Source organism: Lonchura striata, chromosome 8 (genome assembly GCF_046129695.1).
Source record: "Lonchura striata isolate bLonStr1 chromosome 8, bLonStr1.mat, whole genome shotgun sequence".
In the NCBI taxonomy this organism is placed as follows: Eukaryota; Metazoa; Chordata; class Aves; order Passeriformes; family Estrildidae; genus Lonchura; species Lonchura striata.
In genome coordinates, this window is record NC_134610.1 from 17344797 (window position 1) to 17361280 (window position 16484).

Here is a 16484-nt window from a genome sequence, read left to right on the forward strand (position 1 = left end):
GGTCAATTACTAGATTTTGAAAGAATAAAGATTCAATTTACTTATATCTGCAATAGTGAAAAAGTCATTACATGGTCCAATAGTTTCTGTTTCAACTTCCACATTTTTATATTTGTCTACTCATCTGCAAGAATGCACTTGTTTGTTAGTGTAATCTGTAATGTTACCTTATGTTAAAGTTATTCCTTTAGCATGACTTTAACACCTGGTGCTTTACTCTTAAATCATTTGTAACAGGGTAGGTGTGGAAGAATGATGTTCAGTGCCACTCCTTCAATTAACTTTGGAATGGATCCCTGTTGTAATCCTTTATGTTTCACATTCATAATCACTGAAAATAATTTTTGTCAATGACAAGTGATCAGCGATCAGAAAGGGATGCAGACCACATCTGGAGGGGAACGTTGTAGTCTGAGTTAGAAGTAATACCACTATGAAAATGTTGGACTTTCATGTATCTGTGCTTTCAAAACCACAGAGAAAGTTATCTGCAGAAAGATGGACACCTGCCACAGATAATGATTTGCAAAATACAAAATTTCCTCTTAAATTTCTGGGCTTTTTAGTCACCTTCTGAGTAAAAAAGTTATCTTCTATCCTATATATTACTCTCTCTCTTCTTATTGCTTTATTTAATAACATTCATTTTTAGTGCATTGTTTTATTTCATGTTTCTCTGGACTCCTTATTTACATTTTGCTTGGTCTGCTGCTTTAAAAAAAAATCTGCATTCTATGCACCACAGGAAAGTCAATCCCAATTCTCTATTTTTCAGAAAAAAAAATTTTGATTTTATCCCTTTTTAAATTAAATAAAATTGCTTGGAAGAACTGGGTCAGGAATACAGAATATAGCATATATTTTATATATTTTTGGGCCAGTTTTGGATGCATATATTGAACAGTTTTTCACTTTGTTGTGTAGATAGATCATGCCTGTCAAGGTAATCTATTTTTTTTTCTTCTTTTGATAGTCCCTATTCTTGATAAAATGGACAAATCTCTTTGATAAACTAGTATAGTCTATGCTACAAATAATTTGTTTTTCTGCTAAGTAAATGTTGATATAAACATTCGGAACAAAGAAAATTATTTTAATGATGCAATACCAACACAGCACTTATATGCATCATGGGCAGTTTTTAAAAAGTAAGCAACAAATCAAAGCAGCAGTTCTTATATAAAATCATTTTACCAAATCCTTCATACACAATATATTTATTATTTATAAAGACAGTATTAAATATGGTATAACTGAAAAACACTAGCTGAATCATTCAATATTTTCTCTTGTCGATGAAAGCTAATACTGTACATTCTACAAAGGAAGATTTAATTTAAGTTTAACTTTCAAAGATGAGATAGAAATATTAAGCAGCTATTAAATGACAAGCAAAAAATACTTTAGGATACACAGAATATCATCGTGAAGTAATAATTCAGATTTAAGGTTTTTATTTATTTAAGCTTACCTCTTCAGAGCCAGAGCCAAAAATCAGCAGGTCAAAAGGTATTGCAGCAACCATGTCAATTAGGAACCAGCCTTTGAAGTAGTGAATTGCTATTTTTGCTGGATCACTTACCACTTCTTCATTCTGGTTTACATATGTTGTTCTGAAGTTTATTAGAATGTCAATGATAAACATAATATCCACAATTAAATCTACAACATTCAGCGGGCTACAGGAATATCCACACTCTCTTCTCTTCCGATCCTCACTGTCATTCAGAAGGAAGGCAGCAGAGTAAGGGGTGAATATGGCCGTGTATATGACCAGCAACAAAATGAGCCAGTCCCAGACAGCTTTGAAAGGACTGTAGTGCAATATAGTAAACTTGTTGATGCGAGGTGTCTGCAGTTTATATTCTGGTAGAACATCAGCCCCTAAGGATAGAACCTAGAATAAGAAATATACCACATCAATAATCAGACAGTGTATCTACTCCAACTTCCAGTAAACATAGCAAATACAGGACAAAAAGTACTTCATTGTAGTTTTGAGGATTGAGCTTCAATTACTTAGTGTTTTGACAAACTAGATTTCTGTGAAATTTGTGGTGTCTGCCAAGTTCAATAAACTCATTGACAATTTTGCACAGTAGGTTGATTCTTGTCCCCTGTAGCAAACATTAAAAGCATATCTTATATCCATAAAATCTGCATTATTAAGCATGCCATGAAATTAATTTATCCACCACATGATAATATTGCTAGCCTACTCAGGGCCAGTGAATTACTTCTCTTGCAGTGATGTAGTGTTTTTATCCCAAAGCAAACCTATTATCATTGGCTCACATTCCCTACAAAAGAGTTTACTCTCATTAGAAAGTGTACGCAAGCAAAAAAAAAAAAAAAAAAAAAAAAAAAAAAAAAAAAAAAAAAAAATCAGAGAAAGATCTGTTATCATCCTTGACATATATCTACACTCTTAATTCTGTGGTGGTAAAAATCTTCATGCACAGACAAATTACACAGGCTAGGTCTAGTTCAGCCAAAGGTATGACAAAGGATGCCACAGGAGTATTGCCTATTGCTCCACTTCTACTTTTGTCAATGCCTAAAGCTTATTATTCCTTTAAAATTATGGATTTGCTATCTGCTGGTGTTTCTAAGTTGGATTTCTATTTTATTTGGAAGGATTATATTTGTAAGCACTTCTTAATTTGCTGCCTCTGGAAGCTGAAACGTTTGCTTTTTTGCAAAGAGCAAGCATTGTGTGAGCATCAGATAAAACAAATTTCCTTTGGCTGCTCTTTCAGTCTGACTGGATTCTGACATGAAGGAACAAAACCTTTACGGATAAAAAGGTAAATTATATTTTGTCTTTATTCAGTGTTTGGGATTGTCAGCAATGATGCTAATTATTGCCTTCCGTGCTGCAAATGATTTCTAAATCCTATGGGACTCAGAACACCATTTCATTTTACACAGACCAGTGAACAAACATCAGATGGTGACAACCTTCAGTTATTAATCAGTTGGGCAATATTCATGCTCATGAAACCTTACACCCTTTTTCCACCAGTTACTTCTGCTTATTCCTTAGTCTCCTGCTATTTAAAAAAAAATTCTGTTTAAAAAATAAGTTATTTCAAAAGGTATTAAAGTGAATAATTCTACTCAAATGAAATTATGACTGGAAGGGGATATACCTTATCAGTGCTATTGTCTGCTTTTATTTGCTTTCTTTTTACAGTTAGTATTCTGGGACTTGAGATTTCAGCTTGTTCAAGACTGAGGGAATCCATGCTCCTCAAACATAATAGAAAATTCTAAGGGTCAGCACACTCTTTTCTGTTTAAATTTCCAACAGAAATAGTTGTGTAAATCTTAGATCCTTAGTAATATAAGTGACACTAATCTTATTCAGCCAAATTCTACTCTGAAAAGGTTGTGAGAACATGAGGGTTAATAACCACTCTTCTTTGAACTTGAAGAAAGAAATCATTAAGTCATCCAAAAGAATATGTGGTAGCCTCAAGCAGCCACCAAGCACTCTGCTGAGCACTGTGCTGAGGTAGAGGCTGTTCATAAATTTTTTGTATTCTAACTAAGAGTTGCATTTAACTAATGGTGCTGGCTATTTTTTTATGCACTAAACACATTAGCTGACAGCAAGTTGAGGCATTGCTTAGTCTCTTAAGCAGTCTTAATATTTTTAGTCTCACACCTGATGAGTTGACAAGAAGGTTTTCTTAGTATTTGAGAACAGTGAATATATGTGACACATGAACTGCTATTTATAAAATTTATAGCACTGTTCTGCTGGATTTTCAGACAATGAAGAAAATGGATTAGGCAACAAAGACAATAAAGCTTACTTCACATATTTCTTTCTGTTGCTTGAAAATTCTGGACACTCTGCTTCATTTGAGAGCAAAGCATAATGTAAATTAGACTAATTCCCCTGAAATCTGACTCCAAATCTAATTTTAGTTACATTTATTCCTAAATTGGTTTAAACTCAGTTAGGCAAAACTGGAGTTTAAAAATCCAAACAATTGGACTAAATGAGGGAATAGGAGTATAAAAGTGATCATACCAGAAATGCATCCAACTTTTTTTGGCAATAGTTTCTTAGACAAATAACACAGGAGAGGCTGAACTTATAGCTGTGAGTTTCATAGTCATAACGTTATATAGAACTTTACATTTCTGCATTGCATACTCCCATGCTATGAGAAGTGAAAACAAGCACTCATATAATTACTTTGCTTTTTGTATCTTGAGAAAAATGTGGCTTCACTTCTCAAATTAAAAAATCACAGTTGCACACACACAAAAAAGACAAAACATTGTATAGTGTTATGTTGGCAGTTTCAATAAAAACTCATTGAATATGAAATGGATTTCTTCTTTTTCTTATTGTGTAACATAACATGCTTGCAAAGTTTTGGTACTGATGGCCAATTTTGGCCATCTTGGCTAGATGGAAGACTTCAGTCTACTTAGAAATTCATTCAGAAGACCTTAATTATTTCACTTACTTAAAACAGATATCATCAAATTCACTGTTAGTAAAAAGAAAATGTATTATCTCTTCTGGATAGTAAAGCTCATACTTTGGATTGTAAAAGAGGTAGCTTAGGTAATGAAACTTTTTTTAAAAGAGTACAAAATGTGATTAGGACAAGACTGAAGTATTACACTGTTAAACCATCTTTAAACCTTGGTGATGAAAAAGATATGATGAAAAAGCCAAGCTTCCTTGAATCTTACTAAAAAGAAGATTATAATGATAAGCAGAAAAAGTCCTACCAGCTGCAATTGGTTTCTCTTAAGAAAAATTAGGAGCATTCAAACTTGATTAAATGCCACCTCCTCTGGCTTTCCTGGAGAAAGCAGGAATGTATTTATAACTGGCATGCTTTACAAGCAATATTAGGTGATAATTAAAATGTGTAGGGGACTCTTGCTATAAGCTTTGGAGCATCACATGCCGAAACACTATTTGACCCTTCTTCCCTGTACAGGTTCATTTATAAAATAGAATATGTAGGCAAAATGTTATACAAGGTGTTGGATGACCTGGGAATTTTACTCTGGTGTTTGTTACTGAGTTTCTCAGTGATCTTAGGCAAGCTGTTGTTTAATCTCTCTAATTTCAGTGGAGTAAAGAGAATATTTACAACTGGAAGTATCCTAAAGGATGATGAGCAGAAAACTTTCATAAAAGCTCCTTTGCGCCAGCAATGAGCTCCCATAATTCTCCTCTAAATTTAGTTGTTTCTTTTTAGTTTTTAAAATTAATTCACACAAATATTTATCCTCTTCTCCTGCACCAAAAGAAATGCGACTAGCAGGTCAAGAGAAGTGATTTTCCCCCTCTACTCCACTCTCATGAGACCCCACCTAGATTGTTGCATCCAGCTGTGGGGACCCCTGCACGAGGTGGGCAAGGTCCTGTTGGACCAAGTCCAGAGGATGCCAAAGATGAGGGGGCTGGAGAACCTCTCTTATGAAGACAGCTCAGCCTGGAGAAGAAAAGGTTGTAAGAGAACTTATAGCACCTTCCTGTATCTAAAGAGGGCCTACAAGGAAGTCAGAGAGAATCTTTTTACAAGAGGACAAGGGAGACAATAGTTTTAAAGTGACAGAAAACAGGTTTAGATTAGATGTTAGGAAGTATTCTTTACTGTGAGGGTGGTGAGTCACTGGAACAGGCTGCTCAGAGAAGTTGTGTTTGTCTCATCCCTGTGTGTATTCAAGGCCAGGCTGGATGGGGCCTGAGCAACCTGGAGTAGTTGAAGGTAGTCCTGCTCATGGCAGGGAGATTGAGATAATCTTTAAGGTCTCTTCCAACCTACACCATTCTATCACTCTATGATTCTACTATTCAAACTGCAGTTTCAAGACACTCTGAGAGACCCATACTGTTATCACATGTAGATCCATAAATTTTGTTCTAAAGCATTTTCATTCTAAATTTGTTAAAGAATGTAAATGAACATGCAGTAAAAACCAAAGACCTAGAAACAAAGAAGCATAATAGCATATGAATAAATCATAGCAGAAATAATAAATTATTAATGCCACCATGAATTGTTAAATAAATATTTCTGTTGAACCATTGCATGGATTAACAGTATGGTTTCCTGGTTATTCTACAACTTGATGAAAGTGAGGATAGGACAGGGTTGCTATATGTTGCACCCAAGCTCTTTAAGTGACCATAGAGCTATGTAAAGCACATGAACATGGAAAAGAACCTGGAACCATTCCCAAAGCTTTCAAGAAACACTGAACTTATCCCATGAATATATTGCAATTGCATGAACCAAATGCAAAATTCAAGTTCTTCGGAAAATATTGGACATTTTTCACCTCTGCTAAGAAGTCATCATATTTTTAATTCCATATATTTCCAAACAAACAGCAGATAGGTGACTCATGTACACTCACAGAAAGAATATGTAACATATTCACAATCTAGGTAACACTTTTCCTCTCAGACAGAAGTCAGAGACTTCTGCACATCCAGAAAATTTGAATGAAGAGCAATGTTTACAGGTGACAAAATATCAAAAGACATATAAGGGCTTGAGCAAAACTGAACAGTTTTGAGGTGGATGGATACAGATATCTGTGTGAAAAGTAGATGTGGAAGTTTGATGGTTGCAAACATTAATAAATTTGCTATGTCTCATGACCTAAGTGTACCCCATATGACGTGCATGTATATTTAAATGCTGCCGTTATATTCAGTATTAAATACTGTTTTGTCACTGCTGCTTTTGCAACAGATGAATTAAAGTAAATCTTGTGCTAACAAGGTTAGCTACTGCATAGTACCTCTCATGCTAAAAGAATTTCATAAACATTTAATAAAGTTCAAACTATAAATATAGTCCAGAATTACTTTGGGAACTTAAAAATAAACATTTATCTCATTCATAAAACATCTGGTGTAAAACTCTGGAAGATGGTACCTGTTCAAATACAATGTTGAAACAATTATTTCTAGAAAATACTATATGACATGAAAAAATATTATTTTGCCAATGAGTTGCTGCACTCACTCCAGCAGTAGTTCAATGCTAGGCACACAGCCCTGAGAACAGAGTGAATGATCACTCCTGCATGCTTAAGCAAGGAAGGATGTAGCAAATCTAGAAACACATCATCTCTTCATCTGCTGAGAGACTTGAATATCTACTATGAATGGTGATTTAAGAAACTCATTGTATAAAGAATATTCAATATCAAAATATGAAATGATATGAAAATGTAAAGAAGAAACTGAACCAGGGTAATTGTATTGTAAACATTATTGTAGCTAGTGGAAAAAAAGGAAAGAATTTGGTACATCTGTCTCTTTAGATCTAATCCAAATACACAATACAATATCTTCCCTTTTAAAGAACTAATTTTCAGATCTTCATCAACCAGGCTAATAACAGTATTGAAACAGGAAAAACTTGGAAAGGAGAAGAAATGAGAAACATGAATCAGACTTGTAAGAAAAGGCCATATTCTTGTAATTGATTGTTTTTGTACTGACCTTAAATCTGAATGATAGTGCACTTAAAATGAGGCAGTATTGCTTCAGCTTTAAAATTATTTTAACAGATTTTACAGAAAGTTCTTCTCTTGAAGTAACCTCTTCTGTCTCTCCTTTCTCCTCTGTATTAGTTCTATTGAAGCTGCCAAGCTATAACTAGCAAGTACATCTCTTTACTTTTCCTTTCTATTCATATCATTACCATGAGACAGACTGGACCTCCTAAGGAGAATTCTGAATCTAAAACCAACTAAAAAGAAATATTACATGAGTATTAATGAACAAATTGAATTTAAATTAACATTGACTTTCTGATAGTAGACATTACCTAATTCCCCAAAAGACTTTAATGGACTTTCATATTTCAGTCGTCTTGATGATTTTCTTCCTTATGCAGACATGAACAATTAAGAAGATTACACCAGTTCTGAAAGAAGGCTGAAGTGCTCTTGATTTGGTGCAAACACAGCATTACATTAGGCTTTCATATATCAGCTTTACAAGGTATTTTTTATGTGTAAAAATATTTTTACATGTCTTTCAAAAGACAGCTACCAAAGAACATCTCCTGAAATACTAATGGTGGAGAATGTCAATAATACTTGCTTTCTTGTCTTACTTCCTTTGTCTTTATTAAAGGCTTTAAAATTATGTACTATGACTATTTGTATATAATGCTGAATGCTAAAACACTGTGAGACAGTTTGTAGTAAAGTAATGAGGTCTTATACAGAAGGTTTTCCTTTTGTTTCTTTGTTTTTGTTTGTTTGTTTGTTTTTACTATGTCTACATATTCACCAAGTGTAATTTTAGGTAAATATTGAAACAGAACTTCTGCTAGTAGTGGTGGAACCTGAAAATGCAAGGCTTATCTGAATGTATTTTAATATTTTTTTTTTGTTCCAGATATCGATTTGTCACTACATGAAGATTGTTTGAGAGTAATGGGACTTCCTTGGAGTGCTAAGTGACTTGCTGAGGCCATGAAGTTCTAAACTTTCATGAAGTTATCAAATAATTATATATCTTATTCAGCTAAACATATTTACATACATAGCAACCCAAAATCTTCAAATGATTGAAGAAAGTTATGCATGTCCCGTGATCAAAACACAAAACTGTTTTTCTCTTGTTTATTAAGTAAAATTGTTTAGGTTTTAGGAAAATAATATTTATCAGATATTACCATCAAACAAAACTCTTTCACCAAAATTGAATGCATGTAATATCTCTAACCGATTATTTTATTACACTAAATATTAAAAGAGAGGAGGTATTTTTATAGTTCATTTTCCATGAAAATATTAAAGAAACGGTATATAATCTTAAACCTCAGGAGCCTCTTCCTGCCAGTCAGTATATAATTACTTTGACAGTGGTGGGTAATGCATTGTCAGAGCAGCACTTAGAAGCACATAGATTTACTAAGAGCACTTTCCTGATCTTTAAAACTTAAATTAGGGATATACAGATTATTAAAGAAGATATTTACCAAAAGCTAATGACAGAATATGTATTAAAAGGTGTGTAACCCTCTTATTAAAAATTCACTATGAGATATTATTTCAGAAGACAGTAAATGCTATACTTCAACATTCTAGTGAGTTTCTGAGTTATTCATTGCTCTTCTGGCAACACTAAGCTGCTAACAAGCATTTATATATCTGAAAAAAAACATATCAAGAGTCAAATTTCTTATATGGGCTTAAATTATTGTGTGGTTTTTAGTAATCAAAAATGTATTTTCTATCATCTGTTCATAGTGTGACAATAAAAAAAGCAGATTTTGTGCTTGTTGATGTTATCCTTCTTACAATATTTATGAAAAAAGTATTTGTTATTATTATACATTTTGACTGGATTGCTGGTTGTCAAATACTTTACTTGGATAAAGAAAAGCATAAAAGCTATAAGAATCTCTGAAGTGCATGGAGTGATAATGAAGTAACTACATTTACAGTTTGGTTCTATGATTACAATACTTACTGACATAAGTGTCAGGAGTACAGGAGAAAGGAAGAAAAGATCATTATGCATATCTTTGTATTTAACTTTCAGTTTCATAGTCAATTTTTTTTTCCATAATATGCAAAAAAAGCAAACTTTCATTTCTAGAAAATCTGCATCTTGTAATTGGACCCCATAGTGTTTAAAAATGTATGAACTGCAATTGAAACTGCTCTGGTAGAGAGAAAAGCTTACTTTAAAAATTACCATCTTCCCTGTGGCTCTCCTTGTTTGTGTCTAATGAGCACATCCCACCTTTGTTCACTTACAGGAGATATTTAGTCTTAGCATTCTGCCCAGGTTGCCCAAGTACTGCTCTCAGCACCACTTTTAGGAAAGCTACGTGCATTACCCAAACTTCTATCAAATTTTGCCATCAATATTTTAACCAAAAAGCCATTTGGCAAGGGTAGATGGAACAGATTGCATATATTGATACAGATAATCTGATGATACAAATTACATTTCATTAGCAAAACCAACCCATAAAAGCATGATCCAGATTTCTAGGGCCACCCATTCAATTAATGCTGGTTAGGCATGGAAAAAGGGCGGATTTGTGACCATGGAGAAGTGGGCAGACAAACTTGCCTATACTCAGCCAGTAGCTGGATCTTACATTAGACACTTTTATTGTTTTACAATGCAAAACTTATTTTAGTTTTGGGGAATTGTGGCAAGACATGATATGATTTTCATGATGATTCATCACTAAATACTCTGGTATTCCAACAGAAACAATAACAAAACAAAAATAGCACAGAATCAGTGAGACAAAAGTAAGTCCTTGAGAAGCTCTACTTTGCATGTGTTATGCTAAATGAAGCTTTATTTTGGAGAGAACAAAAAGTTTCATTTATGAATTTAACCAGTGTCCTGATTCTGGCTACAAGAGAGTTAATTTTTGTTCTTAGTGTCAGACACACTACTCTGTTTTGGATTTAGTATGGGAATAATGTTGACAACACACTGATGCCTTGGCTGCTAAGTGATATTTACCCTAAGTCATGGACTTTTCAGTTTCCCAGGGAATCACAGTGAGCAGGTGCACAAAAAGCTGGGAGGAAGCATGGGCAGGACAGCTGACCTGACTGGGTCAAATGCATAGTCCATAGCATAGAACATCACAGACAGACTACAAACTGAGGGGGATTAACAGGAAGATGGATTTTTCAGGGCTTGGGAATGGGTTTGTCATCAACCAGCAGGCAGTCAGCAATTGTACGGTACCACTTGTTTTTCTTGGGTCTTCTTTCCCTGTGTCTCTGTCTTGCCCTTTTTCTCTTCCTCCCTCCTTTCGTTTACAATTGCTATCAGTAGTAGTATCACTCCTGACTTTCCCCTCCATCCCACTTAGGGTGCAGGAAGGACCTGAGCAGCTGCTGTATGATACTTAGTCGTCAGCTGGGGATAAACTGTGACAACCAGGGAGATACGGGAATCTTTTTGGTGCTACTGCAGGCACTGAAAGCTCAATCCAGTGGAAAAAATGCCTAGAATAGAAGCCTGTAAGCCTTAACGTTCATTGTTTTCTAGATATATTGACTAATTTATCACATTGTGCAAACTGCAGTTTCCTTTCCTTACTGGATATTGTGGGTGTAAAGAAGTGAGAAAACAGACAGTGCAATACATCTGCAAATAATTATCCTGGACAAAACTTATTTTTCAAGCTTTTTTTTGAAAACCTGTAAGGAGGCTACAGTCTAACAAAATTTGTCAAAATAAATTAGCTGGCCTCTAACAAGTTCTGAAGAATGGCCTTGAGTCATAGGCTCTGATTTTTTGCTCAATTCCAAACCTAGCAACTAACAGCATCAGAGACTAAGATGCAGCAAAAGGTGTTATTCTCCTTTGGTTATAGTTTTCCATTTGTAACTCACCTACAAATGCAGTGAAACTAAACTTCCTTGAACAGAACAAGTTGGTACAAATGTGAGTCCATATAATTCAGAAGTTATTTTGCTTCATAAGCAAGGTTTCTTCATAATTAATAGAATTCATTTAGAAAGCAGAACATTTTCAAAGATGGATACTTAGAATATAAAAAAAATACAAAGCTGTGAAATGAAGAACTTTTCTTCCCATTTAGTAAATGTTTCTCATTTATTAGTAGCAGTACACTCAATTTTCTGTCTGAAGCTGAACATACCATTTCATGCCAACTTCCAAGATATTGAGTAGTTACTGGAATTTCCATATTTAAAAATATGCTGCCTTAATGTAAAACTGTCAATTCTTTGAACAAAAAAAGAAAATTTAATGCTTGTAAATAAACCTAAAGTATCTTAAGGACAATTTCACCATGTGCTACAATGCAAGATATATTCAATTGTCAAAGAAAAACAGACAAAGAAAAACAAGGTAAATCAAATATCAAGAAGAAGAAACACTCAGTTTTCTACATACTACAAATGTCAGGTAAATATTCATACAATTTCAGTACTTTATTTCAGATAAATTTTTGTTTTATAGCATATTTTTATACTTTAGATGGTGTTGGAGATTAAATGCTATAATTTATGGCTTAAATATCTTTATGAAGGACTTTTGTCTATTGCAGCAAAACTGTACTAGAAAAGCTGCAAAGACCACCATGCCCTGAATAGGCCTTCTGACTGAGGCCTGGAACTACTCCTTGATGAAGACAGTGACTCAGGCCTGGGCTGGAAGAATACATTCACAGCTGGATCACGCTTAGGACCTTCAGGGTGGAGACCACAGCCTCACGGCTATCAGCTGCCAGGCTCGAACAGACCCTCGAACCAAAGGATGAGGGCGAGAGGCTTTGGGTGTGTGCTGAAAAAGCCTCTAGTCAGAGGCAGTGAACGCCCATCCTCCGCTGTGCAGAGCTCAGCTGTGGGGCCGCTTCACCCCGGGAAAAGGTGCATCCTCATGAAGGACACCCGAAGGCTGTCATGGCCCATCAGAGGCCTCCCCCAAAGGGGTCCCCAGACCCTGCACCAGAGCGCTGCAACGATGCAGCAAATCTACAATGTTGCAAGGGACAGTGTCAAACTGGCCCCTTAGGGGAGGCACCTGGGCATTCCCACCTGGCCCAAACATGCATCAATCTATTGCATTCTGTACTTTTTGGTGCAGCGGTGGGGGGGGGGGGGGGCCCACGGGGAGGGGGACTCTCACCACCAAGAAGACCAGATGGTCGGGGACAAGGAGATGTGGTTGGGACCTTGGGAAGGCCAATATGTTTCCACCTAACCTGTGTCACTCTCTCCCCATGCCCCCACCCCCTATGCACAACTCTTTCTGTCTTCCTGTTTTTCTGTCTTTGTCTCACTGTCTCTCTCTCTCTCCCTTTGCTTCTTTAAGTATGAAATAAAATATGCCAATTTTTTTTTTGTGCCAACATCTAACCTTGTCTGGTTTTAATAATATTTTTTGGGTATATTTCAAACCTCTCTGGATCTGATCCATGTTATTCACAGACACTTAGTTTCCCTCACTCTTCTGTGTTTCAGCTGGTTTGTAACAGATGGCCTGAACTAGGCACTTTTAATAAATTCTTCCTAGAGATTTTTGTTGTGATACTCTTGTTAATTTTATGTTCAGTAACACCAATACCACCCATAAAGCTCAATACATGCTTTGAAAATACGTTTTTCCACATTTATTAACTACAATTATCTATCAAGTAAATCTCTTTCATAAACATAATATTTGGAATTCAGTGAACCTGTGATTTTGGATTCATACATCTAATTCCTGATTTTCCCCTTACTGTGATTTTAATTATACTTCAATATAATTTAAGGAGTGTTACTCCTTTTCTTTTTTTTTTTTTTTTTTTTGGGTAAAAGCATTAACTCTGAACTATTCTGGGTTTGTCCTTCTCTATTGATCCTGTTACCAGTTACAAGCTGAAAGCATTATCCAAGTTCTAACACATGACAGGTAATAGATGAGAAAAATGACCTTCTCATTAGGCTTATTAATTTTGAGGGCATTTAGAATTCATCAAACAACACACTATGCTGACTGGGGTTAATGGTCTTTGCTTTTTCTTACTATTTCTACTACTTTGAAGAAAATGCTAAACCTTATCAGATCCTAACTAGAAAATATTTTCCTCAGCTGCCGCTACATCAAAAACAACTAATCCACAAGCTTTTTTTCCTCTCCCCAGCCCAAGACAAAAGAATAATAACCTCATGCTATTTCTCATTAATATGCTTAAGGATCTAATTTATAATTAGTGTTAAAATATAACTGCTTTATAATCATCATCATACTAACTGCAAATTGCAGGAATTTTCTGCTCTTTAAAATTTAGTATATTCATCAATTTTTTCATTATTGATGTGTGGGAGAGTACAAATTTCCTGAAAAAAACTAATCATTAGATTACTCATAAAATTTTAAATTTGTATATTAACTAGTATTACATTAAAAGAGAAAAGAATTTATATTTTTAGCTGACCACACTTACCTTTTTTTTTGCCTGAGGAAAATTACTCTTAAGAGGTGTGACTATATAATTTCAGGTAAATACTAAACATTGCCTTTCCAGGTTCTGCCTTTTTGCAACTAGATCCACATTGGTCCTACAGTATGTACATGTGAGGTGCATGGCACTAGAGCAGAATTCAGAATCCAGACAATTTGAGGGTAAGGGCACTTAGAGAGGGAGGGAGTCCTGAGTCTGAGTCTGTGGTGCCCAGGGTTATTTTTGTGGCTTTTTAAACAGATGGTCATTTATGTAAGATGAATAACAGTCAAATTACTCTGGAAATACAATCCAGGACTGCCTCTTTCCAAGAGGTTGTCCTGAATGTTAGCTACACCAGTGGTGTTCTTAAAACTAACAGCTTTTTGTGATCCATGAGAGCCACGGCTTTCTGCCCTCTTCCCTTCCTCTTTCCCTATGTCAGCTGCTATTGCAGTCTGTCTCTGGGAAATTATATACACTTATGCTTTCCTAAAGATAGAAACGATCCTGATTTAACATGGTAACCACTGGACACTGATCTAACTTTGCAGTTGTGCTGTTTTGCATAGGAGGTTGGGTTCGATGGCCTCTAGAGGTCTCTTCCACACTACATTTTTGTACAGTTCTAAGGTTATGTGAAAGAGGGACTGTGACTTCTTTCACAGCTGTTTTAAGGCAACTCTAACTGCATGTGTGAAAGCTATTATTCCAGATTGTGCATGCCAAATGCATCAGAGGATCTCACAGCTCTTTGGATCTTAGTGGGGCTTGACTTGAAGTTCATGGTGAGACTGTTCTGGTGAGTGTCAGAACTGTTGGTTTCAGCAGAGTAACCCGCCAAGTTTAGAAACTTCCAAGGTCAATCCACCATGAAGTGGGAGTTTGGGTGTTTATACCTCTAGACCAGAGAAACAAGGCTTGCCTAAATGCTGCTGGCACTTTGGTTTCATTAAGTTTTGCTTGCTTTGTAGAATATTAGTTCTTACACCCGACTTCTTATTGTCAGAACAAATTACAATGCCATCTGAAAGTCTATTTTCTCCCACTTCCTAGCATTAGAAAAGGAATGTTGCTTTGGCAAATGAGCTAATATTAACAAAGGTCATATGCTTTTTTCCATGTTAGTATCAAGGTAGTAAAAAAAAAGATCACACAAAGCATTGATTACTAAAAACTGTAATTCATAGAAGATAGTGGATACTTTTTCCCATCTCAGCAAAATCAGGTAATCCCCTTTTCAGAAGAGCAGATCTTGGGGGAAGGACATGGACTAATTAGGGATGCATCCAGGTTACATGCTGCAAAGCAGCTGGGCTTTCTGACTGCTCCATTTCTACCATATGTTGTGAAATCTTCTCAAAACACCTCAGTATTTCAGACGCTTGAACCTATTCAGCTGTCACAAAAAGAAGAGGCACTACTGTAAGGAAGGAATATTTTATCTTTCACAATTTTTGTGAAACTTATTTTTATTACTTGGTGCAGCAGTAAATAATATAATGAAGATACTATGTTATCTTCTGAAATGGATCAAAAAAATTGGGCTTTATTTTCTGCTTCCACACTCTTGGAAAGGCTGTTTGCTCTGGTGAAAAAGATACAACCTTCCAGGTCCGGTGACACCTTGGCACAGGTTTAAATGGCCACAGTGAGACTGAGGTTGTTACAGGGACGTTGCATTTACAATATGAGGTATTTTTACTGGTTTTAACCATGGTTTCTTTGCTTTTCTTGGTTTCATAGAGTGTGTCACATGTTCTAAATTGTAATGAAATTGCACACATTTATACTATTTCTATAATTACATCTATAGCAATTACAAAGCCTAATTATGTAATGACAATAAAAGATAAATTTTATTGCATGAAGGTGCTATTATTGTAAAAAAGGGAATGACTTCTGTATTAGAAGTGTCAATTCACAAACAGGAAAAAGAAGCTTCCCATTTCAGAGTAAATTTAAACTTTCCTTACATTAACTAGGAAATATTGGCCCTGCTTACTCCCTAATTTCACTATTATATGTATCTCTTGCTGTGTAATTGGATGGTATCAAAATTGTTTCCCCTTTATTCAGAATTTTCTGTGTTATGCAGAATACAAAATGAACAGCCTTGAAATGTTGTGTGTCTATGTGTTATTGCAGGATGTAAGCAGCAGAGTGTCAGCTGAATCAGACTGCTGAAAACATATAGATCAATAATTTGGTTTATTTTTAGGTCTTATATTGCCCCTCTCTGTCCTAGATCCTTGTAACCTTCTTTTAGCCTGAAAACCTGAAGGTCAGTTTGAAGTCATGATCATGTAATAGTTATTTTTATATCAACAGCTTTATTGGTCTTGGGAGGATATTGTTACTAATTTCTTAATCTTCTGGGGAACGAACTAGAGTCTGGCCAAATTACAAAAACATACAGTGAAATTACAGGGTCTATCACTTCATACATGATCCCCAGTCTCCCCCCCCCATCCCCCTCACCAGCAGCTCTATTTTCAGAAGATATGTGGGTGTTCAGCATGTCTGCAAATC

At 35.4% G+C, this 16484-nt stretch overlaps 1 protein-coding gene across 4 annotated transcripts in view; it reads right to left on the bottom strand.

Annotated features, from left to right (window-relative positions):
• Positions 1–16484, bottom strand: part of KCNH7 (potassium voltage-gated channel subfamily H member 7) — a 210072-nt gene that overhangs the window by 42419 nt on the left and 151169 nt on the right. For all 4 annotated transcript variants that reach the window (XM_077784999.1, XM_077784997.1, XM_077784998.1 and 1 more), the window contains one exon: positions 1472–1897. In XM_077784999.1, coding sequence (XP_077641125.1) covers positions 1472–1897 — 426 coding nt within the window. The remainder of the gene's footprint in view (positions 1–1471; positions 1898–16484) is intronic.